The sequence below is a fragment of the Delphinapterus leucas genome, chromosome 8, assembly GCF_059928025.1.
Source record: "Delphinapterus leucas isolate spDelLeu-1000000601 "Yukka" chromosome 8, BTC_Dleu_Yukka2, whole genome shotgun sequence".
In the NCBI taxonomy this organism is placed as follows: Eukaryota; Metazoa; Chordata; class Mammalia; order Artiodactyla; family Monodontidae; genus Delphinapterus; species Delphinapterus leucas.
The window spans coordinates 54,269,655-54,296,944 of NC_143136.1; the positions used below are offsets into that span (position 1 = coordinate 54,269,655).

The 27,290-nt window shown below is 35.5% G+C and overlaps 1 protein-coding gene across 1 annotated transcript in view; it reads left to right on the top strand.

Annotated features, from left to right (window-relative positions):
- The window catches only part of SESTD1 (SEC14 and spectrin domain containing 1), a 150,272-nt gene that overhangs the window by 81,831 nt on the left and 41,151 nt on the right, over positions 1 to 27,290 (top strand). Inside the window, exons 6-9 of the mRNA XM_022570146.2 lie at positions 9,666 to 9,779; positions 16,077 to 16,174; positions 18,377 to 18,432; positions 21,632 to 21,843. Of these exons, the coding sequence (XP_022425854.1) occupies positions 9,666 to 9,779; positions 16,077 to 16,174; positions 18,377 to 18,432; positions 21,632 to 21,843 (480 nt within the window). The remainder of the gene's footprint in view (positions 1 to 9,665; positions 9,780 to 16,076; positions 16,175 to 18,376; positions 18,433 to 21,631; positions 21,844 to 27,290) is intronic.

The window sequence follows — 27,290 nt, forward strand, 5'->3', positions numbered from 1 at the left end:
TGTTATTTGTGGTCTTTTTGGTGATAGCCATTCTGACAGATATGAGGTGATATCTCATTGTAGTTTTGATTTGCATTTCTCTGTTGATTAGCAAGATTGAGCATCTTTTCATGTGCCTGTTGGCCGTCTGTATGACTTTGGAAAAATGTCTATTCAAGTCGTCTGCCCATTTCTTTATCAGGTTGTTTGGGTTTTTTGATATTGAGTTGTATCAGTTGTTTATTAACCCTTATTGGTCATATTATTTGGATATTAACTCCTTATTGGTCATATCATTTCCAAATACTTTCTACCATTCAGTAGGTTGTCTTTTTGTTTTGTTGATGGTTTCCTTTTCTGTGAAAAAGCTTTTAAGTTTGATTAGGTCCCATCTGTTTATTTTTGCTTTTATTTACTAATTCTTTTTTTTCCCTTAGGAGACAGATCCAAAAAAATATTGCTAAAATCTGTGCCAGAGAATGTTCTTTGTTCACTTCTAAGGATTTTATGGTTTCAGGTTTTGCATTCAGGTCTTTAATCCATTTTGAGTTCATTTTTGTATATGGTGTGAGGAAATGATCTAATCTCATTCTTTTAGATGTAGCTGTTTAGTTTTCCCAGCACCACTTATTGCTAGGACTTCCAAAATTGTGTTGAATAAAAGTGGTGAGAGTGGGCATCCTTGTCTTGTTCTTGAATTTAGAGGAAAGGCTTTCAGCTTTTTACCATTGTGTATGATGTTAGCTGTGGGTTTATCATAACTGACTTTTATTATGTTGAGATATGTTCCCTCTATGCCCACTTTGATGAGAGTTTTAATCATGAATGCATGTTGAATTTTGTCAAATGCTTTTTCTGTGTCTATTGAGATGATCATGTGATTTTTACACTTTTGTTAATGAGGTGTATGACATTGATTTCTGAATATTGAACCATTCTTGCATCCCTGGAATAAATCCCTCTTGATCATGGTATATGACCCTTTTTATATATTGTTGGGTTCAGTTTGCTAGTATTTTGTTGAGGATTTTTGCATTTATATTTATCAAAGATATTGGCCTGTAATTTTCGTCTTTTTTTGTAGTGTCTTTGTCTGGTTTTGGTATCAGGGTAATGCTGGCTTTGTAGAATCCATTTAGGATTGTTCCTTCATCTTCAGTTTTTTGGAATAGTTTGTGAAGAATTGGTATTAGTTCTTCTTTATATGTTTTGTAGAATTTCCCTGTGAAGCCATCCAGTCAGTCCAGGGCTTTTGTTTGCTAGGAGTTTTTAAAATTACAAATTCTGTTTTGCTACTAGTGATCAGTCTGTTAAGATTGTCTCTTTCTTCTTTTTTTTTTTTTTTTTGCGGTACGCGGGCCTCTCACTGTTGTGGCCTCTCCCGTTGCGGAGCACAGTCTCCGGACACGCAGGCTCAGCGGCCATGGCTCACAGGCCCAGCTGCTCTGCAGCATGTGGGCTCTTCCTGGACTGGGGCACGAACCCATGTCCCCTGCATCGGTGGGTGGACTCTCAACCACTGCACCACCAGGGAAGCCCTGTCTATTTCTTTTTGATTCAGTCTTGGCAGGTTGTACATATCTAGAAATTTGTCTATTTCTTCTAGGTTGTCCAGTTGGTTGGCATATAACTGTTGGTAGTATTCTCTTGCGATTTTTTTTTTATATCTCTGGTATCAGTTGTTATTCCTCCTTTTTTTCTTTTTTCTTTTGTTTATTTGGTTTCTCTCTTCTTTGTGAGCCTGTCTAAAGGTTTATCAGTTTTGTTTATTTTTTTAGAGAACCAGCTCTTGGTTTCATTGATCTCTTCTCTCTTTTGGTATCTATTTCATTTATTTCTTCTCTGATCTTTATTATTTCCTTTCTTTTGCTGACTTCAGGCTTTGTTTGTATTTCTTTTTCTAATTCCTTCAGATGGTAGGTTAGGTTGTTTATTTGAAATTTTTCTTGCTTCTTGAGGAAGGCCTGTATCGCTGCATACTTCCCACTTAGAACTGTTTTTGGTGAACCCCATAGATTTTGGAAAGTTGTATTTCCATTTTCATTTGTCCTCAGGTATTTTCTCATTTCCTCTCTGATTGACCCATAGGTGTTTTTTGTAGCATGTTGTTTAGTCTCCATATATTTGTGGTTTTCCCATTTTTCTTTCTGTAATTGATGTCTAGTTTAATTCTGTTGTGGTTGGAAAAAATACTTGATATAATTTCTGTTCTCTTAAATTTGTTGAGACTTGTTTTGTGGACTAGCTTGTGATCATTCCTGGAGAACGTTCCATGTGTACTTGAAAAGAATGTGTATTCTGCTATTTTTGGATGAAATGTTTTGTAGACATCTGTTAAGTTCAGCTGGTGTATTGTTTCCTTTAAGACCACTGTTTCCTTACTGATTTTCTGTCTGGAAGATGTCTATTGATGTAAGTAGGATGCTCAAGTCCCTTACTACTATTTTATTGGTTTTTCCATAACATCTTATGGGAAAACCGAAATGAACTTTTTGGCCAACCCAATATTATTGTCAGTTTCTCCCTTTATATCTGTACTATTTGCTTTATATATTTAAGTGCTCCTGTTTTGGGTTTATATATGTTAACCAGTGTAAAATCCTCTTCTTGTATTGATACCTTTATCATTATATAATGTCCTTCTTTGTCTTTTGTTATAGCCTTTTTAAAAAAAAAATCTGTTTTGTCCCTGCTTTCTCATAATTTCCATTTGCATGAAATATCTTTTTCCATCTCTCACTTTCAGTCTGTGTGTACCTTTAGCACTGAAGTGGGTCTCTTATGGGCAGAATGTAGATGACTCTTGTTTTTTATCCAGTCAGCCACAGTGTGTCTTTTGATTGGAGCATTTAGTTCATTGACATTTAAAGTAATTATTGATAGGTATGTACTTATCGCCATTTTAATTGTTTTCTGGTTGTTTTTGTAGTTTCTTCTCTGTTGATTTCTTCTTTTTGTTTCTTCCCTTGTGGTTTGATGATTTTCTTTAGTATTATGCTTGTGTTTCTTTCTTCTCAGTTTTTGTGTATTTGTTGAAGGTTTTTGATTTGTGGTTACCATGGGCTTCAATTATGTTGACTTATAACTATACCTATTTGTTTTAAACTGGTAGTCGTTTAAATTCAAACACATTCAAAAATATCTACATATTTTACTCCTTCCACTTTGTGGGTTTTTTTGTTTTGTTTTTTTTTTTTTGCGGTACGCGGGCCTCTCACTGTTGTGGCCTCTCCCATTGTGGAGTACAGGCTCCAGACGCGCAGGCTCAGTGGCCATGGCTTACGGGCCCAGCTGCTCCGCGGCATGTGGGATCTTCCCGGACCGGGACACGAACCTGTGTCCCCTGCATTGGCAGGCGGACTCTCAACCACTGCGCCACCAGGGAAGCCCCACACTTTGTGTTTTTGATGTGACATTTTATATCTTCATTTTATGCCTTCACTGTTTATATAAAGTTATAGTTGCTGTTATAATTTTTTGTGTTTTAATCTTTGTACTAGCTTATTTAAGTGGTTGTTCCTCAGCCCTAACTGTATATTTGCTTGTCCTACTGAGATTTTCCCTTTTGCATGGATTCTTACTTCCCTTCACTTGGAGAAGACCCTTTAACATTTCTTTTAGAGTTGATTTAGTATGAACCCTTCTAGTTTTTGCTTGTCTGAGAAGTTTTTTTTTTTAGTCCCTTCTTCGTTCCTCAGTGATAATCTTGCTGGGTAGAGTATCCTAGGTTGCAGTTTTTTCCCTTTTAGCACTTTAGGTATATCATGCCACTGTCTTCTGACCTGCAAAGTTTCTGCAGAAAAATCAGCTGATAGCCTTATGGGGATTCCCTTGTATATGAATCTCTGTTTTTCTCTTGCCGCCTTTAGAATTCTCTCTTTAACTTTTGCCATTTTAATTATGGTATGTTTTGATATGGATCTGTTTGGTTTCATCTTATTTGGGACCCTCTGTGCCTCTTGTACATAGATATCTGCTTCTTTCTTCGGGATTGGGAAGTTTTCAGCCATAATCTCATCAAATACATTTTTGATCCTCTTCTTTCTCTTTTCTCCTTCTGGGACCCCTGTAATGTGAAAGTTGATATGTTTAATGTTATTCCAGAGATCTCTTAAATTGCTCTCATTTTTAAAAATTTGTTTTTCTTTTTGCTGTTCTGACTGGATGATTGCCATTATTCTGTGCAGAAGACCGCACCACTTAGCCTGCTATTCATTCCTTCTAGTGTGTTTTTTATTTCAGTTATTGAATCCTTCATTTCTGATTGGGTTTTTCTTGCTTTTTTCTAGTTCCTTGTTAAAATTCTCACTGTGTTAATCTATTCTTTTCCTTAATTCAGTTAACATTCTTATTACTAATGCTTTGATTTCTTTTTCTGTAAATTGCTCATTTCTGTTTCATTATTTTTTCCTGGTTATTCTCTTGCTATTTCGTTTGAGACCAGTTCCTCTGCCTTTTCATTTTACTTAACTTTCTCTGTCTCTGTGAATTTTGATGAAATAGTTACCTATTGTGTCTTAAAGGTTTGTCCTTCTGCGGGATCGTTCATGTACAGACTGCATATGCCCAGTGCCCAGTGGTTGGAGAGCTGGATTTGACGTGGATGCCAGTCATGTCTTTCCTCAGGGTATAATGGCCACTATCACCTTGGTAAGAGGTGGTGCTGGAGATGGAGGTGCCAGAGCTGTAGCCGGGTGTGAGACGAGGCTTCTCCTCTGCTCAGTGGCCGTCACTGGCCTTTCAGGTGTGGGGTCTGATCCCAAGTTGGTGAAGCAGAAGCCCTGAAGGTCAGGCCTGCTGTGACTTTGTTCCCCTTAAGTGTGTGCTTTCTACTTTCCCAGCACCATGACCCTTGACCCAGAGTGGGGGAGTGCTGAAGCAAATGGGGCCTGTGTGCACTCTTGGCTTGTTTTGCTTGCAGACAGATTCTAAGCTGCACCGCCTTGCAGGTGCCAGCAGTTGTTTCTCCCCCTTCATTCAGACCCCAGCCAATCACACCCGCAGCCTCTGCCACATTGCCCTCTCATGAAGCCACACCACAGGGCACGTGGGGCCTTGTGGTCTCAGTGTGTATTGGGAGGTGAGCTGTAGGGGAGTGGCTGCTGTCAAGAGTTCTGGGCTGCTTCTGATGCACTGCCTGAGTATGTGCCAAGAGTGGCTGTCACTGCTCTGCAACCGAGTTGCCTCTGAATCCACAGCTGAGCTTTCTCCTGGTCATGTGACCCCCGATCCAGTACCACTTGCAACATGGAGTAAGCAGGCCTGGAGCCTTTGCTTGGCTTCGGCTGGGATATGCACTGAGGCAGTTACAGGAAACCCTGCAGCCACTGGATGGTCCTCACTCTGTTCTCTCCTCATTGCCTCATGGGCAAACCAGCATGCATGCTTCTCACAAATGGATTCCAGGCTTCCCATACTCCTCCAGTTAGTCCCAGCAGTCCTCCAGCCAACCACGGGCCTGTCCCCCCTGTGTTGGACCCCAAGAGTGAGATGCCCAGTCTGTGGTTTGAACTGCTCACTCCCCAGGGCGGGTCTCCACCCATGTAATCTTTCTTTTCTTCTGTGTCCCCTTTCAGGGGCACAGGTCCCGACCTTATCATGTCTTTTCCCTTCCTACCTGATTCCATGTGGATCTTATAGCCTTTCTTGTATGGGAGTCTTTCTGCCAGTTTCCAGTTCATCTTCAGTGAGAATTGTTTCACATGTAGATGTACTTTTGATGTGTTCATGAGGGGTAAGTGAGTTCCACATACTCCTCCTTGGCCATCTTGATTGATCCTTTGTTCTTTAATTTTTAAAACTCACTTGTAAATTGGCTGGGCCTGATATTTTCTTTCTGCCAAGGTTTTTTTAAAAGAGAGATTTATATGTGTTTTAGTTTTTTAGTATTTTTATTATAAGGAGTTATGAACACATCAAAAAGTAAACAGAATATTATAGTTAACTCCATGTATCCCTATACCCAGTTCCAACAACTGTCAACCCATGGGCCACCTGCCCCATCCTTACCCCTATCCACTTCGCCCAAGGAAGGCTGGGGATGTTATAGTGAAGGAAATTTAAGACATTTGAATATCTGCAGACTCTTTTTTAAAATATATAGCCCAAGACCATTACCATGCCTTAAAATAAACAGTTCCTTAATATCAAAGAGCCAGTTGGTTTCAAATTTGATGAATGTTATAAAAGGATTTAGTAATATATAAAAATATTCTGTATAAATAATGTATTTTAAAATTTATTCATAAATTTATACATAAATTGTGAATGCACACAGATTGATTTATTTCTTTGAATTAGGATCCAGATACTGTCCAGATATTGTGATTGGTTTGAGATGCCTTTCCAAATGGATAGGTGTTAAAATCTTGTTAATGATTTCTGATTTGATTGGTTATTGATTTCTAACTTAATTTCATTGTGGTGATAGAACGTTATGAGTTATTTCCTTTGAAATGTACCAAGGTTTTCTTTATGACCTAATATACACTCAAGTTTTAAAATATTTCTTATTTGCTTAAAAAGAATATGTAATTCTCTTATTATTGGTTGTGGAATTTTGAGTTAGTCCATTAAATTAAGCTTTTTAATCTTAATTTCTCTTTTTTCTTACACAATTTTTTTTTTCTTGGGGAGACCAGGATATGTGTTTTACAGGATTTTTTGTTTCAGTGAGCATCCACGTGGTATAGTCTAACATATCATTCTCCTCTTTTGCATCTCTGTATTTCCATGAATTCATAGTTGGATTCAAACAGTTGATTAGATTAAGACCTGAATTTCTTTTTCCAGGGCTGTTCATTGGTGATGATGTTTCCTTGATCATGAGGCTCGTAGTCTTCTTTTTTTGTGATATTGGCAGCCATTGATGTTCAATGCCTAGATCCTTTAGTTTATTAAAGAATTTGAATTGATATGCAAATTGTTACTTATTTGGCCAGTGGAAGCCTTTTCCGGACCTTTTGGCACAACCCTAAAAGTTTTGGATGGCTTTCTTGATATTTGAATGGGAAGATGTTACAAGGTCACCATGTGTATTTCCAGCCCCAGACCTAGAATTGGCCATTTCTCCAAGGAACCTTGATTCCGTTTAGGGGGAAACAGTGCTTGAAGACAACAATCTGGGATGCTAGGAGTGTGCATTTCTACAGAATGCCTTTGTCATTATTTCTAAACGTTTCAGTGGACAAAACTAGAAAATTTATATTATGTGAGTGTGCATGTTTTTATTTAAAATGAAATACATCATGAGTTTAATCTGATACTTCCAATTCAAATTGAAGACCACAGTGTAACTTTTTCCCTTTCACGTCTTCCTTCTCAAGAATTCTGTTTTCTCAAGGACATGAGGGATAGGAGAATAAGAATAACCCATATTAATCATTTGCTGTCTTTTTCATCAAGTGATCTCTGAATAGCAATGCTAAAACTACCACTAACAGTATGATCACTGAAAATGAAAAGAATCTAGTGATTCACTTCACCTCATTGATTATAGGTGTTCTGGGGTTTTTTTATGTCAGTTTTGATAAATTACTTTTTTTACAGGAATTTGTCCATTTCTTCTAAATTTGCATAGTTATTGACAAAAGCATGTCCTGTGTCCATCTGTATCTTTTAAATCACTGCTGTCTATGTAGCCATGTTCTTTTTATTCTTAGTGTTATTTATGTGTACTTTCCTTTTCTTCTTGCTTTACATTATCAGAACTTTGTTGATTTCATTTTAGTCTTTTCAAGGAACAACTTTTGGCTTTATTAATTTCTTAATTTCTCCCCTTCCTTCTCTTTTCTTTGGATGTATTCTGTTGTTCTCCTCCCACTCCCTGCCCCCCAACTTCTTAGGTAGGTCACTTAGCTCATTATTCATTAGCCTTTCTTTTCTAACGTAAGCATCCAAGGCATTTAATTGTTATTTATTGTTATCAATAGCATTTTGTTATAAACTCTAATTATGACAGGATTTATTTTTCTCTGATAGTTTTATGAACTTTAAAAATTTTTTTATTTTATTTTTATTTATTATTTTTGGTTGCATTGGGTCTTTGTTGCTGCGTGTGGGCTTTCCCTAGTTGCATTGAGTGGGGGCTACTCTTCGTTGCAGTGCGTGGGCTTCTCATTGCGGTGGCTTCTCTTGTTGCAGAGCATGGGCTCTAGGCGCACTGGCTCAGTAGTTGTGGCACATGGGCTCTAGAGCGCAGGCTCAGTAGTTGTGGTGCACAGGCTTAGTCGCTCCACGGCACGTGGGATCTTCCTGGACCAGGGGTTGAACCGTGTCCTCTGCGTTGGCAGTGGATTCTTAACCACTGTGCCACCAGTGAAGTCCCCTTTTATGAACTTTTGGTACCGTGTTTTTGTTATCTTCCTAAGGTGACTCCCTTTCCACCCTTCTAGCAAAGCATTTTGTAGTCTTGGTTATTTCCCCTTATTTACTGTTTACATTACAACTTCATATATAGTATGGATATACCTAGTTTTGCATATTGGGTATGTTTCTGAATTTTTCTTTTCCTTCTTTCTTTTCCTGGTAGTTCTTTCACAAGTCCTCCTTATGTTGTTGAGTTTATTCCCCCCCTTTTTTTAAAGTTAAGTTTATCAAGGTATAATTTACATACAGTAAAATTCCTTTTTTAGCCTACAATTTCGAGATTTGACAAACAGATATAGTCATAAATCCTTCATCACAGTTAAGATACAGAATAGTTGCATCATCCCCAAAGATTTGCTCCTCACATTTGATAGTCACCCCTTCTACCGCTCTCTCTATGGTGCCTGTCTTCTCTGCATATTCAGACTAGTTGGTTTTTCTGTGACCTCAGCTCTCTGAGGAGTTTCAGAAAAGTTTTAATTTTGTAGATTATCTGGGCTTTGTTGTTGTTAGGGTGGGAATGGTGCTCTTTCCAGTTGGACACGTTATTTTTCTTATCAAGCCTTTTGCATTAACACTACCATTTGAATATCTTTCTCCCACATATGTATTTTTTTAATACTCATGTATATCTTCATTGAAGTTTTATTTAGTGCTAAAATGGTATCTTTGTTCATTTTGTAATTTGTATTTGAAATCTTTTAAAGTTTAAAGAGTATCATTTTAACAGGTAAGTTTCAAGTTTATGAATTCTCTGAACTTCTCCCTACTTTCTAGTTCTGTTTTTCAAATTAAATATTAGTATATGTTATCCTGAGTTTTACTCTACTATTAGAAGATATGTTTTGTTAATATATAATCAAAGGAATGATAGAGAAATTTCATGTTAGAAAAGTATATCGTTTTTTGATTTCCAGATTTATTATTCATTTGTACTTATTATTGTAGTGTACCTAGCTAATTTTAAGACCATGTGAAAATTCTTTGACGAATACATCTTTGTACTAAAGGAATTGATTTTTACTACCAAGAAATTATTCATATTGATAAGATTTGAAAATATTTCATCTGAGCTACTAACGTCTCTTGTTTTTTATAATGTGTTATTATAAATGGTTTGTGATAGCTTATTTCTTTAACAGCCACAATTTATTGAATTGATTTTAAATGCTGTTGTATTATTTAAATAAATATCTATGTAATATTTCATCATGTTGGAAATAGTATTGCATATGCTAATCAATTTCACCTCCTCATCACTTTTCATGGACATTAATAGTGACTAAGTTTTTTTTTTTTCTTTCTTTTTACCTTTCTAGGTTATTTTAGTGTCTGCCAATAAATTGACTCGTTATATAGAACCATGCCAGTTAACAGAAGATTTTGGTGGGAGTCTCACCTATGATCATATGGACTGGTTAAATAAGAGGCTGGTTGGTATATTACAATGAGAAACATGTTATTATATATAAATAAGACATATTTTGATAGCTTTTTAATTTTAATCAACTGAAAGGTAGATTGTTTACTTTTTACAAAACTAAAGAAATATAATGCATACCGCATGATAGCATAATGCTTGAAGGCATATACTCTGGAGTCAGACTCACAAATATTAGCTATTACTGTTGTCATTAGTAGCAGTATTATAGTCAAAGTTGTAAATCTTTTGAGTTGAATAACAGCAGCATAATTTCCTGAGAGGTAATCTAGTTGATACACCAATTTTTTTTATACAGCAGGTTCTTATTAGTTATCTGTTTGATACATATTAGTGTATATATGTCAATCCCAATCTTGCAATTCATCCCACCACACCCCGCCCCCCGCTTTCCCCCGTCAGTGTCCATACGTTTGTTCTCTACATCTGTGTCTCTATTTCAGCCTTGCAAACCAGTTCATCTGTACCATTTTTCTAGATTCCACATATATGCGTTAATATACAATATTTGTTTTTCTCTTTCTGACGTATTTCACTCTGTATGACAGTCTCCAGGTCCACCCACGTCTCTACAAATGACCCAGCTTCGTTCTTTTCATGGCTGAGTAATACTCCGTTGTATACATGTGCCACATCTTCTTTATCCATTCATCTGTTAATGAGCATTTAGGTTGCTTCCTTGTCCTGGCTATTGTAAATAGTGCTGCAGTTAACATTGTGGTACATGACTCTTTTTGAATTATGGTTTTCTCAGGGTATGTGACCAGTAGTGGGATTGCTGGGTCATATGTTAATTCTGTTTTTAGTTTTTTAAGGAACCTCCATGCTGTTGTCCATAGTGGCTGTATCAATTTACATTCCTACCAACAGTGCCAGAGGGTTCCCTTTTCTCCACACCCTCTCCAGCATTTGTTATTTGTAGATTTCCTGATGATGCCCATTCAAACTGGTGTGAGGTGATACCTCATTGTAGTTTTGATTCGCATTTCTCTGATAATTAATGATGCTGAGCAGCTTTTCATGTGCCTCTTGGCCATCTGTATATCTTCTTTGGAGAAACATCTATTTAGGTCTTCTGTCCATTTTTTGATTGGTTGTTTGCTTTCTTAATATTGAGCTATATGAGCTTTTTCTATATTTTGGAGATTAATCCTTTGTCCATTGATTTGTTTATAAATACTTTCTCCCATTGTGATGGTTGTCTTTTCATCTTATTTATGGTTTCCTTTGCTCTGCAAAAGCTTTTAAGTTTCATTAGGTCCCATTTGTTTATTTTTGTTTTTATTTCCATTACTCTAGGGATGGGTCAAAAAAGGTCTTGCTGTGGTTTATGTCAAAGAGTGTTCTTCCTATGTTTTCCTCTCTAAGAGTTTTATAGTGGCCAGTCTTACATTTAGGTCTTTGATCCATTTTGAGTTTATTTTTGTATATGGTGTTAGGGAGTGTTCTAATTTCATTCTTTGACATATAGCTGTCCAGTTTTCCCAGCACCACTTACTGAAGAGTCTGTCTTTTCTCCATTGTATATCCTTGCCTCCTTTGTCATGGATTAGTTGACCATAGGTGCGTGGTTTTATTTCTGGGCTTTCTATCCTGTTCCATTGATCTGTATTTCTTTTTTTGTGCCAGTACAAAATTTTTTGTGCCAATACAAAATATTGTCTTGATTACTGTCGCTTTGTAGTATAGTCTGAAGTCAGGGAGTCTGATTCCTCCAGCTCTGTTTTTTTCCCCTCAAGATTGCTTTGGCTATTCAGGGTCTTTTGTGTCTCCTTACAGATTTTAAGATTTTTTGTTCTAGTTCTGTAAAAAATGCCATTGATAATTTGATAGGGATTGCATTCAATCTGTAGATTGCTTTCGGTAGTATAGTCATTTTCACAGTATTCATTCTTCCAATCCAAGAACATGGTATATCTCTCCATCTATCTGTGTTATCTTTGATTTCTTTCATCAGTGTCTTATAGTTTTCTGAGTACAGGTCTTTTACCTCCTTGGTTTATTCCTAGGTATTTTATTCTTTTTTTTGCCGTGGTGAATGGGATTGTTTCCTTAATTTCTCTTTCTGATCTTTCATTGTTAGTGTATAGGAATGCAAGAAATTTCTGTGCATTAATTTTGTATCCTGCAACTTTACCAAATTCATTGATTAGTTCTAGAAGTTTTCTGGTGGCATCTTTAGGATTCTCTATGTATAGTATCATACCATCTGCAAACCATGACAGTTTTACTTCTTCTTTTCCAATTTGTATTCCTGTTATTTCTTTTTCTTCTCTGCTGTGGCTAGGACTTCCAAAACTATGTTGAATAATAGTGGTGAGAGTGGACATCCTTGTCTTGTTCCTGATCTTAGAGGAAATGGTTTCATTTTTTCACCTTTGAGAATGCTGTTTGCTGTGGGTTTGTCATATCTGGCCTTTATTATGTTGAGGTAGGTTCCTTCTCTGCCTGCTTTCTGGAGAGTTTTTTATCATAAATGGGTGTTGAATTTTGTCAGAAGCTTTTTCTGCATCTGTTGAGATGATCATATGGTTTTTATTCTTCAGTTTTTTAATATGGTATATCGCATTGATTGATTTGCATATATTGAAGAATCCTTGCATCCCTGGGATAAATCCCACTTGGTCATGGTGTTTGATCCTTTAAAGTGTTGTTGGAGTCTGTTTGCTAGTATTTTGTTGAGGATTTTTGCATCTATATTCATCAGTGATATTGGTCTGTAGTTTTCTTTTTTTGTAGTATCTTTGTCTGGTTTTGGTATCAGGGTGATGGTGGCCTCATAGAATGAATTTGGGAGTGTTCCTTCCTCTGCAATTTTCTGGAAGAGTTTGAGAAGGATGGGTGTTAGCTCTTCTCTAAATGTTTGATAGAATTCACCTGTGAAGCCATCTGGTCTTGGACTTTTGTTTGTTGGAAGATTTTTCATCACAGTTTCAATTTCATTACTTGTGATTGGTCTGTTCATATTTTCTATTTCTTCCTGGTTTTGTCTTGGAAGTTTCTACCTTTGTAAGAATCTATCCATTTCTTCCAGGTTGTCCACTTTATTGGCATAGAGTTGCTTGCAGTAGTCTCTTATGATGCTTTATATTTCTGAGGTGTCTGTTGCAACTTCTTTTTTATTTTAATATTATTGGTTTGAATCCTTTCCCTCTTTTTCTTGATGAGTCTGGCTAAAGGTTTATCAGTTTTGTTTATCTTCTCAAAGAACCAGGTTTTAGTTGATCTTTGCTATTGTTTCCTTCATTTCTTTTTCATTTATTTCTGCTCTCATCTTTATGGTTTCTTTCCTTCCTAACTTTGGGTTTTGTTTGTTCTTCTCTAGTTCCTTTAGGTGTAAGGTTAGATTGTTTATTTGAGATTTTTCTTGTTTCTTGAGGTAGGATTGTATTGCTATGAATTTCTCTTTTAGAACTGCTTTTGCTGCATCCCATAGGTTTTGGATCATCGTGTTTTTGTTGTCGTTTGTCTCTAGGTATTTTTTTATTTCTTCTTTGATTTCTTCAGCGATCTCTTGGTTATTTAGTAAGGTATTGTTTAGCCTCCATGTGTTGTATTTTTTACTTTTTTTTCCCCTGTAATTTATTTCTAATCTCATAGCATTGAGCTTGGTGTGATTTCAATTTTCTTAAATTTACCGAGGCTTGATTTGTGATCCAAGATGTGATCTATCATTGAGAATGTTCTGTGGGCACTTGAGAAGAAAGTGTAATCTGCTGTTTTCAGATGGAATGTCCTATAAATATCAATTAAATATATCTGGTCTATTGTGTCATTTAAAGCTTTTGTTTCCTTATTAATTTTCTGTCTGGATGATCTGTCCACTGGTGTAAGTGAGGTGTTAAAGTCCCCCACTATTATTGTGTTACTGTCAATTTCCTCTTTTATAGCTGTTAGCATTTGCCTTATGTATTGATATGCTCCTGTGTTGGGTGCATATATATTTAGAATTGTTATAACTTCTTGGATTGATCCCTTTATCATTTTGTAGTGTCCTTCCTTGTCTCTTGTAAGATTTATTTTAAAGTCTATTTTATCTGAGTATTGCTATTCCAGCTTTCTTTTGATTTCCATTTGCATGGAATATCTTTTTCCATCCCCTCACTTTCTGTCTGTATGTGTCCCTAGATCTAAAGTGGATCTCTTGTAGACAACATATATATGCGTCTTGTTTTTGTATCCATTCAGTGAGCCTGTGTCTTTTGGTTGGAGCTTTTAATCCATTCACATTTAAGGTAAGTATTGATATGCATGTTCCTATTACCATTTTCTTAATTGTTTTCTGTTTGTCTTTGTAGGTCCTTTTCTTCTCTTATGTTTCCCACTTAGAGAAGTTCCTTTAGCATCTGTTGTAGAGCTGGTTTGGTGGTGCTGAATTCTCTCAGTTTTTGCTTGTCTATAAAGCTTTTGATGTCTCCGTCAAATCTGAATGAGATCCTTGCTAGGTAGAGTAATCTTGGTTGTAGGTTCTTACCTTTCATCACTTTAAATATATCATGCCACTCCCTTCTGGCTTGTAGAGTTTCTGCTGAGAATCAGCTGTTAACCTTATGGGAGTTCCCTTATATGTTGTTTGTTGTTTTTCCCTTGTTGCTTTTTTTTTTTTTAACATCTTTATTGGGGTACAGTTGCTTTACAATGGTGTGTTAGTTTCTGCTTTATAACAAAGTGAATCAGTTATACATATACATATGTTCCCATATCTCTCCCCTTGTTGCTTTTAATAATTCTTCTTTGTCTTTAATTTTTGTCATTTTGATTACTGTATGTCTTGGCGTGTTTCTCCTGCCTGAGACTCTCTGCACTTCCTGGACTTGGGTAGCTATTTCCTTTCCCATATTAGGGAAGTTTTTGACTGTAATCTCTTTAAATATTTTCTCGGGTCCTTTCTGTCTCTTCTTCTGGGAGCCTGTAATGCATTTGAATGAATGTTGGTGCATTTAATTTTGTCCCAGAGGTCTCTTAGGCTGTCTTCATTTCTTTTAATTCTTTTTTCTTTATTCTGTTCTGTGGCAGTAAATTCCACTTTTCTGTCTTCCAGGTCGCTTATTTGTTCTTCTGCATCAGTTATTCTGCTATTCATTCCTTCCAGTGTATTTTTCATTTCAGTTATTGTGTTGTGCATCTCTGTTTGTTTGTTCTTTAATTCTTCTAGGTCTTTGTTAAACCTTTCCTGCATCTTCTTGATCTTTGCCTGTGTTCTTTTTCCGAGGTCCTAGATCATCTTCACTATTATTATTCTGAATTCTTTTTCTGGAAGGTTGCCTATCTCCACTTCATTTAGTTGTTTTTCTGGGGTTTTATCTTGTTCCTTCATCTGGTACATAGTCCTCTGCCTGTACTTTTGTGTGTCTTTCTGTGAATGTGGTTTTCATTCCACAGGCTTCCCGATTGTAGTTCTTCTTGTTTCTTCTCTCTGCCCTTGATACACCATTCTCAGAGAGGATATTTAGACATCAATTTGAGTTGAAAAGCAGTTTGACAGGTTAAGGTTTTCATTTCTGAAAATATATCTTCTTTTTCAGGGCAGACTTTGGAAATTTGCCGCTCTGTATAATATAGTATTGTTTAATTGAACTGCCAGGGACTAAAAGAAAAAACTTAAAATTTGCTCACATTAGATTATATGCTAATTTTTTTTGAAGAATAATGAACTTTTGGATATTTGAGAATGGATAACCAGTTCTATTTTCACCATATTTGAACAATGATATAAAACCAATGAGTGTCTATTTTATTCTAAGCAGACTTGCCCAAATCCCTTTTTTGAAATATTTTAAGAAATCATGTTAAGATTATAACTAATTTATTTTTATGCTACATGCTTATATATAAAACTTTCTAAGTATTAACATGCAACCAGAATGATTAATAGAATAACATAAAGAAAAGTTCTTTAACTGGAATTAGAGGGTTAGAACTGGTCTGAATAATGTTCATGTAGTTAAAACTGTTGTTGGTACACATATTTCTCAAGGGAACAGGAATAAATATAAACTTGTCTCAGGAATAAAAATAATTTCTTAATGTGTTTAAATTAAAAAAATTCTTTATGCATTAAAACTATTCATTGTTTTAGGAAGCAGTTTTGTCTTCATTGTTTTAATTTTGTCTTCATTGTCTAAATTGTTTATGCTGTGTGGTCTGGTGATTAAAGTGTACTAAGTGAGGTCCAGAGAGGGAACCAGAATCCTGCTTGACTAATTCTGTTGCTCTTAGTTGAAAATCCTTATGTACATATCAACTTTTAAGATCATCCTTAACATGTTAATAAAATCTCATACTTTAGGTTTTTGAGAAGTTTACAAAGGAATCTACATCATTATTAGATGAACTTGCTTTGATTAACAATGGAAGTGATAAAGGAAATCAGCAAGAGAAAGAAAGGTAAGTGTCTAGTGTCCTACAATTACACCTTTGCAAAGCTATAATTAAAAGATAACCTCTGTTGTTAATGCAAGCCAAGAGAACTAAGGTAAGCAAGCCTCCATTCAATCAAACTTGGCCTATAAAAGTTGTATTAAATTTATTTTTTAGTACTTGAGAATTTGCTTTACACATAAAATTTATTGATTTGAATCCAGGTTTCTTTACAGAAGACTTTTAATTTTGTTGAATAATAATATATTTACCTTTTCCTGACACTGTGTAAAATAATTATTTTGCAAGAACATGTTTTCAGAAGGAAACAATTTTCTGCCTTTTTAGAGTTTTACTTTGCTTGTAAAGAATATGGAAAGGGTTGCAGCTTGAAATAAAATCATTATAACCTTATTTACATATGTTAGCACTTAAATGCCTATCTTGTGGAACTCCTACATCCTTGTAAAATATGTGATATTCATGAGTTTAACTTCGGGAATTTAGTATTTTATGACACTGGATCTAATTATAACTACCTAGATTTATCATTTTGCAGATTTCCATTGAACTTTTCAACCCCAACAGTTTTCAGACCAATTTCCTTTCCCCAGGTAAAAAGTACTGTAGGAAGCAAATTAATCCTCAGTAACAGAGTAGTCAGTAGGCAGTAATTTTTCATTAGGAAATTTGAAAGGATCAGCACTCATCCTTGTCTATCTTTTTTGAATCTGACCTTGAAAATACAATGGAACCTTGATAAAATGCATCTTGTTATTCCATGAATCCAAATATAGTCACAGACCAGTTAACTGAGATAATAATATAGGAGGGATGTGAGAAGATCATAGTTTAACACCAAATCTTGATTTAAAATAAAGTAAAAATATGAAAACAAATGGTTTGAATATAAATCTAAAGTTACAACAAACATTTAGGAACATTACTATCTTATAGATAGATGCCATATAAAAATGTAAATGACAATTTTACATATATGTAAATATGTGAGTGTGTGTATAGACATCACACACACATACTTAAATACTATGGAATTGAAAATATCACTCAAGTTACTTGACAAAAATTTGCCAAACCTCTTGCTTTCTGAGTAGTCCAGCAGAGTAAATCTGGTGTTTCTCAAAATCATGTTCTCCAGGAAAGACATCCTAAGAGGGTACTGGTAGAAAATGAGTTCATGGTCATAGAGTTTAATGCTGTTTACTATGTTTCCTTCTCTGGGAATGACTGTAAACATTTACAGATTACATGTTCTGAGAAAGTGTTGCAGTAAAGAAACCTGTTTAATTGCTTTCTTAAAATTTCCCGTACTTACACGACAGTGGAACCCTATCTTCTCTACTCAGTAGTATCTCATTCAGTGTTTTGGTAAACACTGGGAAATGATGGTTTGTGTGACTACATGAAGTGTCAAGTGAAATCTTGTATTTGCCAATCCCTCCCTAAGGAACTCAAGTGTTATTACTTAGTCTCTTTTAAACCCCACACAATGAAGTCCCTCTTGCAAATTTTCATCACCTTCTTTATGTCAGTCCTCAGGAAACATCTGGGCTATACAAGAGGTGAAGGCCTAGATCAGTTGACAAAAGTGAAATGTATAGAGCAAGACTTGTCAGTTACAGTAGCAAGGCCCTAGGCTTTGATTTGCCAGGTACTCTATCTTTCCTTCATCTTCTCCATTTTCCATATATGTTTAAGAAAATAAAGCCCATAGTCCAGCTGCAAGTGAAACATAATTAGTACATAAAGAGTGTACATCTGCTAGGGTACACATACATACGAATATCAAGATTGCTATAGATAGGTAAACTTTGGATTGGAGGATGGCTGCACACGATTTTAATGTTAACGTTTCTGGATTATTATATAGTGACAAATTTCAGTTTGAAGCAGATATCCAGTGGAAAAATAATAAAATGGATTCCTTTGATATACTTGAAATAATACTGTAGTTAATAATGATAAATTATATTTTTCCAAGTAGTATATTTTGTTTTTTATCACATAGTTATTTCTTTGGCTACTAGTGTTTAATTATCTGTAATGGGTTTCCTGATGCTTAAGAGAAATTAGCCTGGTAGGACAGTATGCTTCATATTTTCATATTTGTAGGCCCCTGTTTTGGTAAATATATGTAAAGGATTTTTTTAAGTTATATAAATAGAAATACATATAGTTAAAAAAAAATACTCTTTTGGTGCTTGCCAGGTCTGTGGATTTAAACTTTCTTCCATCAGTTGATCCTGAAACTGTTCTTCAGACAGGTAAGATGAAAAAACATATCAGTGATAATCATAATCCATTAAACCAACCATACATTAATTGGCTCATGAAATAAACATTGATTTGAGTATGTATTATGTCGTAGAAACTGAAGGAGAAGTGTTTCAAACTGCTCTTTGGTTTAGCCTAAGAGTGTGTTAATAGACTCTACAATATTAAAAATTATTAATAATGATCAATTATCTTGAAATATTTGAATTTATTTCTTTATGACATGAAGATAAAAATTTCTATTTGATGGGTTTGCTATGAGGATTATTGAATATGCATTGTGTTTCTAGCATTGTACTTTTATGTATTTTCATATTTCATTCTTCTAAGTACTCCTTGAGAGAATTAGTATTATTTTCTCTACTTGAGGAAGCCAAGGCTTAGAGATATTAAAAAGCTTGTTCAAGATCAAATAACTATTAAGTTCTACCACCATAGCACTAAAAAAAGGTCTAAATCCAAAGCCACTAGTTGTACTGTTTTACAATCATCTGTGTAAAAACACTTAGCACCTTGCAATGGCCTTGCGCGTAGTGTGTGTTCAGTGCTGCATGGTTTGTATATTCCAGCCCCAATAGCTTTAGTAGTAGTTTCACAGATTCTAGAGAACACATTGGAATTCTTTTAAATGAAAATACCTTAATTTTATTTCTAATATATTTTTCTAATAGGGCATAGTTCTAATCCTACTGCATAGCAGGTACTATTCTAAGCACTTTATGTATGCTAACTCATTTATGCTTCACTACAACCCACTGAAGTAGGTACTGTTGTCACCCCAATGTTAAGATGGGGAAACTGAGGCATTAAAAGGTTTAGTAACTTGGGCAGATTACACAACTAGTAATGCTAGATTTGGGACTTTAACCAAGGCAGTTTGGTTTCGAAGTATGGTCTTTGAAATCATTATGTGGTTCTGCTTCTCTAATGTAAATGTATCCACAAGGAGCACATTAAAGGTAACAGTCATCAAAGAAGAAAAAATATATATATTCTGATCTTAATGACTTTTATGGAAATATATATATAAAGAATATGAATGTGTGTGTGTATATATATAGAAAGACTTTCCATAAGTCTTCAAAACAGGTGTCCTTCCAATTATAAAGTATAATAAAGAGTAAAGAAATAAATTCTGAATATCTTCGTTGTATCGATTCAGTTTTCCCGAGTTTTTTCAGTACGATTTAGATCTTACTTCCTGAAAGAACAAAGAAATAATTGTAATCTGTGAATTACTGCATGTTTAGAAGGTACAAGAGACTGTCAGTAAAAATATTGCTTTAGATTCAAAACTTAGCTCCATGTTTATATTTGTTTTAAAAGCTGCTTAAGCCATTGAATTCAGAAACTTGTTACATTTGTATTTTAGAATTATCTGTATATGTCACTAAGTCCTTTTTAATATGCTATTGACTCTTAAAGTAGAAAGAGTATAAAATGGGGACGTTTAAAACAGTCTTGGATATTCTTCAGAAATTGGAAATACCTCCAAATCATAATAAAAACTGTTTCTATTATTTAAAGCCATTTAAGTTTAGGACATTTTCTTGAATAGAGATGAAGAGAAGAGAATTTAAATGTCTGCGTATTTTGGGTTCCTTAATGATAATTGGAATAGTATTATCCTAGAAAAACAATTTGCAATTTATTCACTTAAAAAAATTTTTTTTTTTTCTTTTTTGATGGAAAGGATAGTTTTCTTTGTTTTGGATGCCGGCAACTGAGGTGTAGGGCAGACTCCTGTCCAAAGGCCAACTCCCTCCTCCGCACCTGACGATCAGTGGGCAGGAGCTATTACAGATGGAGGGAGGGGGCTACATGCAGAAACAGCACAGTCAGCTGTGACAGTCATCTTGAAATTGGCCATCAGTGGTCTGACCAGCGTCATCTTGTAAAATTGTTAATGTTATACTTACAGCTTTAGATGTTACACATTCTATAATTTTAACTTCTTGTGCATGAGTGATTTTCTCCATGAGTTTGCTGTAATCAAATAACATTGAGTGCAGTTCTTACATTAGTGTGGCCCCTCACGATTCACAGTTAATATGTTGTAGAAATTTATATAAATAAAGATTACTTAAATGTTATTTTGTACCAGCAGTAAAGACTTTCTCCCTTTAATCATACATTTGTTACACACCAACATTTCTTTTAGGTGCTGTGATTAAGGTTATGGATTAATAGTGAAATCCTACAACATAATGCTTAGTATTGATTAGTACTATCAGACAAAACATACTAATTAGTACCATCAGACAGAAATCCCAGATTATAATTGTACTCTACAGAGAAATGGTTGGCACAATGTCCTGAGGAGTGAATCCACCAATAACAAGAATGTGATAGATAGAAAGATAGTTAGGTCTAGAAAATATATATGCCATATATACTATATACTTACTATATAGTATGGCATATATAGTATATATGACACAGATCTTCCTCAACTTACAATGTGATTACATCCTGATAAACCCATCATAAGTTGAAAATATCATGTTGAAATGCATTTAATACACCTAAAGTACCGAACGTCATAGCCTAGCCTAGCCTACCTTAAACGTGCTCAGAACACTTACAGTAGACTACAGTTGGGCAAAATCATCTAAAACAAAACCTATTTTATAATACAGTGTTTAATATCTCATGTAATTTATTGAATAATGTACTGAAAGTGAAAAACAGAACAGTTGTATGAGTACAGAATGGTTGTCAGTATATCAGTGTTTACCCTCATGATCATGTGGCTGACTAGGAGTTGCAGTTCACTGCTGCTGCCCAACATCGCAAAAGAGTATCGTACTGCATATTGCTAGCCCAGAAAAAGAAAAAATTCAAAATCTGAAGTACGGGTTCAACTGAATGCACCATCATAAAGTCGAAAAATTGTAAATCAAACCATCGTTAAATCTGGGACTGTCTGTATATGATAGAGCTATGATATACGACATAGTATATATCCATATGTATATGTATGCATGCAGTTTTCCTATTTATTTCTATATAAATTGAGAAATTGCATTTTAGTACTTAAGACCTGGTAGGTAAATATATAGGCAGATACATTCTAAAAATACATAGGCAGATACGTTCTAAAAATAAGGGATTAGAATTGAGAAGATTGAGAAGTAAGATTTATATTTCTTTATGGATATTAATTATAAGTATCTTTCCTTCTTAAAGGACATGAATTGTTATCCGAATTACAGCAGCGTCGATTTAATGGCTCAGATGGAGGGGTCTCGTGGTCTCCTATGGATGATGAACTGCTAGCTCAGCCACAGGTTATGAAATTATTAGATTCACTGCGAGAGCAATATACCCGCTACCAGGAAGTTTGTAGGCAACGTAGTAAGCGTACACAGTTAGAAGAGATTCAACAGAAGGTGATGCAGGTAGGTGTCTGATTCTAACATATTAAACTCTTTTTAAAATCTAAATTTTCTTATGTGTGTGTGTAATTTCTACTCTGTACCTGATTTTATACTATGCCTTATTTACATTATATAGAGAACTTTAGAAATGTCAAACCAGACTCTCAAACTATTTTTACAATTAGTATTTGCGTTTAAATTATATTATTTCTACAGTGATGACATTGAGCATTCAGCTCACTCTATCAGAATTTCAAAAATAACTAGCTGTTGGAAACATCACCTGTGGTCTCTGTATTCTTGTAATAAATAACATTTTATTGTTGACCTTAGATTTATTTTAAATTTCTAATAACTTTGTTGTTGTTGTTAATTTGGGCATTATGAAGAGATTTTCTGTCCTAGCAAAATGTTAATGTGTAATATAAGTAATTATAATATTAAGTTTCCTTATTTATGATACTGATAGAAAACTTCAAGTAGATTTAATTCTTATGAATTTTTAGTTCCTTTTAAAATTGATTTTTATAAGTAGGCTAAAAATGCTAAAAATCGATACTAAGGAAGACATTTCTCTATTTAGACTACATTCTGGATTTTGATCTGTTGAATTATTAAGAAGTAAATCTTAAATATTTCACTTTAAAAATCCAGATTAGAAGTGTCCCAAAGTTTTTAATCTAGATTCATTTATTAGATAAGTATTTGTTAAGTACTTATTATATAGAAGGCAGTGTGCCTTTTCTACAGGATATAAAGGTAAACTTGGGTTTTGCTACATTAAACTTAAGAGGGGAGAGAAAGTGTTAGGTGTCACAAGGGAATGACTGAAGTGCTGTGGGCATTCAATGGAGGGATTATTCCCCTGGTTGCAGGTGATCTCGGAAGACTTAGTGGAAAGAGGTAGTGCTTGAGCTTGTCCCCAAGAATGTGTAAGATTTCACCAGGCACCTCCTTTAGGTTTTAAAGGAGAACTGGCATTCTGTGGAGGAGAAAGAATAGCATGAATAAACAATAACATGAAATCCCAAGTTCTACTGAAGAAAAAGGCAGCAGTAGGCACCAGGGAAAGTGTTTGGCCTTTGAGTCATGGAACATAGTGAGCATGCTCTGAATCCCAGTTCTTCCACTTATTTGCTGTGTGATCATGGTCACATTATTCACCCACCTGAGCCTCAGTTTGACTTCTTTCTTTCTTTATTCCCCTTCTTCTCTTTCTCTCTCTTCCTTCCTTCTTTCATTACATAAAACAGGGGTAACAGGAGCTCTTTTGAAAGGTTTGTTGAAAGAACCCAGCACTCAGCTAATGGAAGCTATTTTATTTGTTCCCATTGAACTAGATTGTAGCCTAGAATTCTAATTCAGCTGTTGGAAAACTTGTTCTGTAAAGGGCCACATAATAAATGTTTAGGCTTCTTGGACCATACAGTTTTTCTTGAACCTGTGGCTATTTAACTGGCATTGTAATGCATAGTCATTATGTAAACAAATGTGTTTGGCTGTTTCAGTAAAACTTTATTTATACAAACAAGTGGTAGGCTAGAATTGGCCTGCAAACTGTAGTTTGCTGACCCCTGACTAGAGCATCAGGGTGTCATGGGGAAAAAGGCTTGAAAGGAGGGAAGGAGTTGGATCATGGAAGATCTTGAATTCCAGGCAACAGGATTTAGGCTTTATCTCATGATAACTACATAGAAACTGAAGATTTCTGAGCATATGTTAATTATATATAATTTTTTCTACATAATATATTCATAAATTAAAGATAGCTTGTATTAAACTCAGGTAAACTTTAAATAGCTTGAGAGTATCTTTGAAAACCATAAAGATGGAATAGCATAGTGGTATACAAGTACCCCAGTAACCTGGGTCCACTCTCTTCTGCCACTTTCAAGTTTGTTCTTGGGAAGGAAGTGTACTCCTCAATGCCCTAGCTTCCTCCTCAGTAAAGTGAGGGAAACAATAACAATAATAATAATAATACCTACTTAATAGGGCTGTTACAAAGATTAAGAAGATAATTTAAATAAAATGTTTAGCTTGGCACATACGAGTTTTTATTAGTATCATTTATTATTTGCTCACTCGTTAAAGAAATGAGTATCTACAATAGTGTGACATTGTGCTCGGTGGAATGTAATGGTGAGTAAAAACAGACAGGGTGTCCCGCCTTTTGGTGCATGGCTACGTAACTACACCAATAGTTGTGAAATTGCAACCACTCAAGTCCCAAGGAGAGTGAAGGGAGGAAGCGTGAGAAAGAAGATGATATCAGAGGTGAAGCATTTTTCTGGCTTGCAAGACTTAATGGATGATGGTGTTGTCTAATTAGGGAAATTGGGCAGGTTTGGGTTTACGTGCAGATGGAAGAGGTGTGGAAAATCAAGAGTTTGGTTTTAGACATGGTGAATTTCAGGAGACTTTGAGACATCTAAGAGAAGATATATAAAGGTAGTCCCAAACAGGTCCAGAAATGAGAAGTCTGGGCTGGTGACATACTTGTTTGTCATCTGCGTATGAATGGTAATTAAAGCATTGATGTGGGTGAGAATTTCCCAAGGAAAGAGCTGAGAGTAGATGAGAAGAGGGCTTTGTAACTGAGCTTTGAGAAGCTCCAGCATTTAATGACAAGATAGAGGAGCATACTCCTGAAGAGAAGGCAGTGGAGGATTGGCCAGAGATGAAGAAGGAAAGTGTGAACAGCTCTGTGTCATGGAAGTCAAAAGAAGAAAGCATGTCAGGGGAGGAGTTGGGAACCCTGTCGAATGCTGCTGGAAGATTGAAAAAGAGGAAGACTTAACATGTTCACTAAGAATCCACAAGGTCAAGGTCGTTGGTGATCCCAGGGTATGGAGTAGCAGGGCCAGTAGCACATTGGACTGAATTCAGGAATGAAAGTGAGGTGTGGTGAAGGAGACGTGGAGTGTAGGGAACTCGCTGAGAATTTTGTCTCTGAAGGAAAGATGAGAAACAGAGCATTGTGTAGAAGTGAGGGTGTATTAATTTGCTAGGTCTGCTGTAACAAAGTACTACAGACTAGGGGACTTAACAATAGAAATGTATTTCCTCATTTTTCTGGAGACTAAAAGCCCAAGATCAAGGAGTTAGCAGGGTTGATTCCACCTGAGGGCAGTGAGGGAAGGATCTGTTCCAGGCCTCTCTCCTTGGCTTACTGATGTGTTCTTCCTATGTCTTCATATGATCTTCCCGCTATACCTGTCTGTGTCCAAATTTCCTCTTCTTTTAAGAACACCAGTCATATAAGATTAGGGCTCACTTTAATAACCTCATTTTAATTTAAGTGCCTCTTTAAAGACCCTGTCTTCAAATAAATATGGTTACATCCTAAAGCACTGGGAGTTAGGACTTCAGCATATGGGGAGTGTGGGGACACAATTCAGCCCACAGCTGGGGTCAAGTGTAGTTTATTTTTGTTAGTTTGTGTTTGTAATATGGAAAACTAAGAGGCTTAAATTCTAGGGGGAAAGTATATGTTTGGAAGGAGGAGTTGAACATGGAGGAGAGAATAATACTATCAAGTTCGTGACAAGGTGGAAGTGAATGGACTCCAAAGCAGAGCTGAAGGGATTAGCTTTAGAATGGAGGAGGGAGAGCTCTTCCTTTGTAACAGGAGGGAGATGGTAGGATGATCCAGAGTTGCCTTCATATATATAAGTCAGGCATCGAGAAGATGAAGTAGTTCTTGAGTGATTAGGTTTTTTTGATTGTTTTTTGTTTGTTTGTTTTTAAGTAAGACACAAAGGGAATCTCTTTGGTGGTGGAGGTTTGGAGGCAAGGCAGGGATGGGGAGGGCAGTGGTTAAAGAGGGTTAGAGGTTTAAATGGAGTGGAAATGATTCAAAATTTTCATTTTGGGGATTGGAAGAGTGAAATTACCATGGAAGTATAGATGTATTTTTTAGATAGTGCTGATCTTGAACTTACGGTGGAAACTTTCTGGCCTGTTATGTGACCCTGTCAATTCATGGCTGGCTGTTGATGTGCAGGCCCCAGAGAACGTGGGTGATGGGATTCCCCCAGCATTTGTGCTTTGCTATGTGACATCAGGGGCAAAGGAGTTAATGTATTGACATGCATTTTTGAAATGACGGACCAGCTCAACTGGATAAAGAATAAAGAAACTAGAGAAAGGAGATGATGATGGTACTTATAATGATGGTGGTGATGGTCATGAGATTATTGTTAAAAACAAATAAACCTCATTGCAATTCAATTTTCTTTATAAGCGTTACATGTGAATTGGTTAGAGCATTAATATTCACCAGGTGATGGTTTCTACACTCTTTTTTTCACAGGTCACATTTTAGGGAAAGATCTATTTCTCTTGCCAAAATGATTACTTAAGTTTAGCTATTTAGAAACATATATTGATCATGTCCACACACACAGAATATAAACTACCATCTTCAGTCTTGCAAATTTGGGTGAAAATGAAATTTTTTGATGTTTATATAAAGATAATCATAAAGTTGACTACCTCTGCTTGTGTAAAATTAATGAAAGTTGAAATTTTCCACATCTCTTTTTTTACTGATTTATCACTGAAAACAGAACATAATGAAAAAGAAACCAATAGCTCTAATAGATAAACTATATGGTAATAACCATTGTAGTTGTCAGCCATTTATTCCCCACAGTTCAAATTGGTAGCATTAGACTTCATGTGGAATGCAGAAGTTCTCCATGTTGCTGCTGCTACATTTAAAAATCAGATTTCACGTACTTCTGGATAGGAGATGATGCCACTTCACTGAAATAAGCTATTGTTATTTTCATTATTTATTGTGGCAGTAATTTCTGCCAGCATTGCAAATGTTATTTCTAGAATCATCCATGTGATTTTCTTCCTTTGTAGAAAGGAACCATAGATGCAAAATAGGATAACTCTGAGTTGCTAAAGTATACAGCTGGAGGCTGTGATCCCAGTTCACCATATTCTTTCTTCTGGTCAGATGCTTGACATCTGCTTGATATGCCGTTCTACCTGGTTTGACCTAACATGCTTCTAGATATTCTCTCATGCAGTCTTTAGAAATCAGTCTGGCCAGGAAAAAATGATGGATAGTCACATGCATTTTTGGCCTCTGCAAATATTTGTCATGGTGGATTCTAAGAGCACATCTCCAAGGTTATACTTTGCATATAAATGTAACCGTTTGAGAGGTCACATTGATAATGGATTGTGCATGAAACTGTTTTTGCAGTAAGTTAATATTCAGATTGACTGATGAGCAAGATGTCCTGATTGAAATTAAGTTTTATAACCCAATTTGGCAAACCACCATCACTAATGCATTTAAATAGATTTATTTACTGGGGCATCAACCTCAATTTGCATCATTTTTATTAGAAATAGTCATACATTTATGGTGTTTACGTTACTGATGTTGCATTCCAAGGGAAATTACTTTCAGCATACGTTAAAACTATATGTACACTTGACTGTGT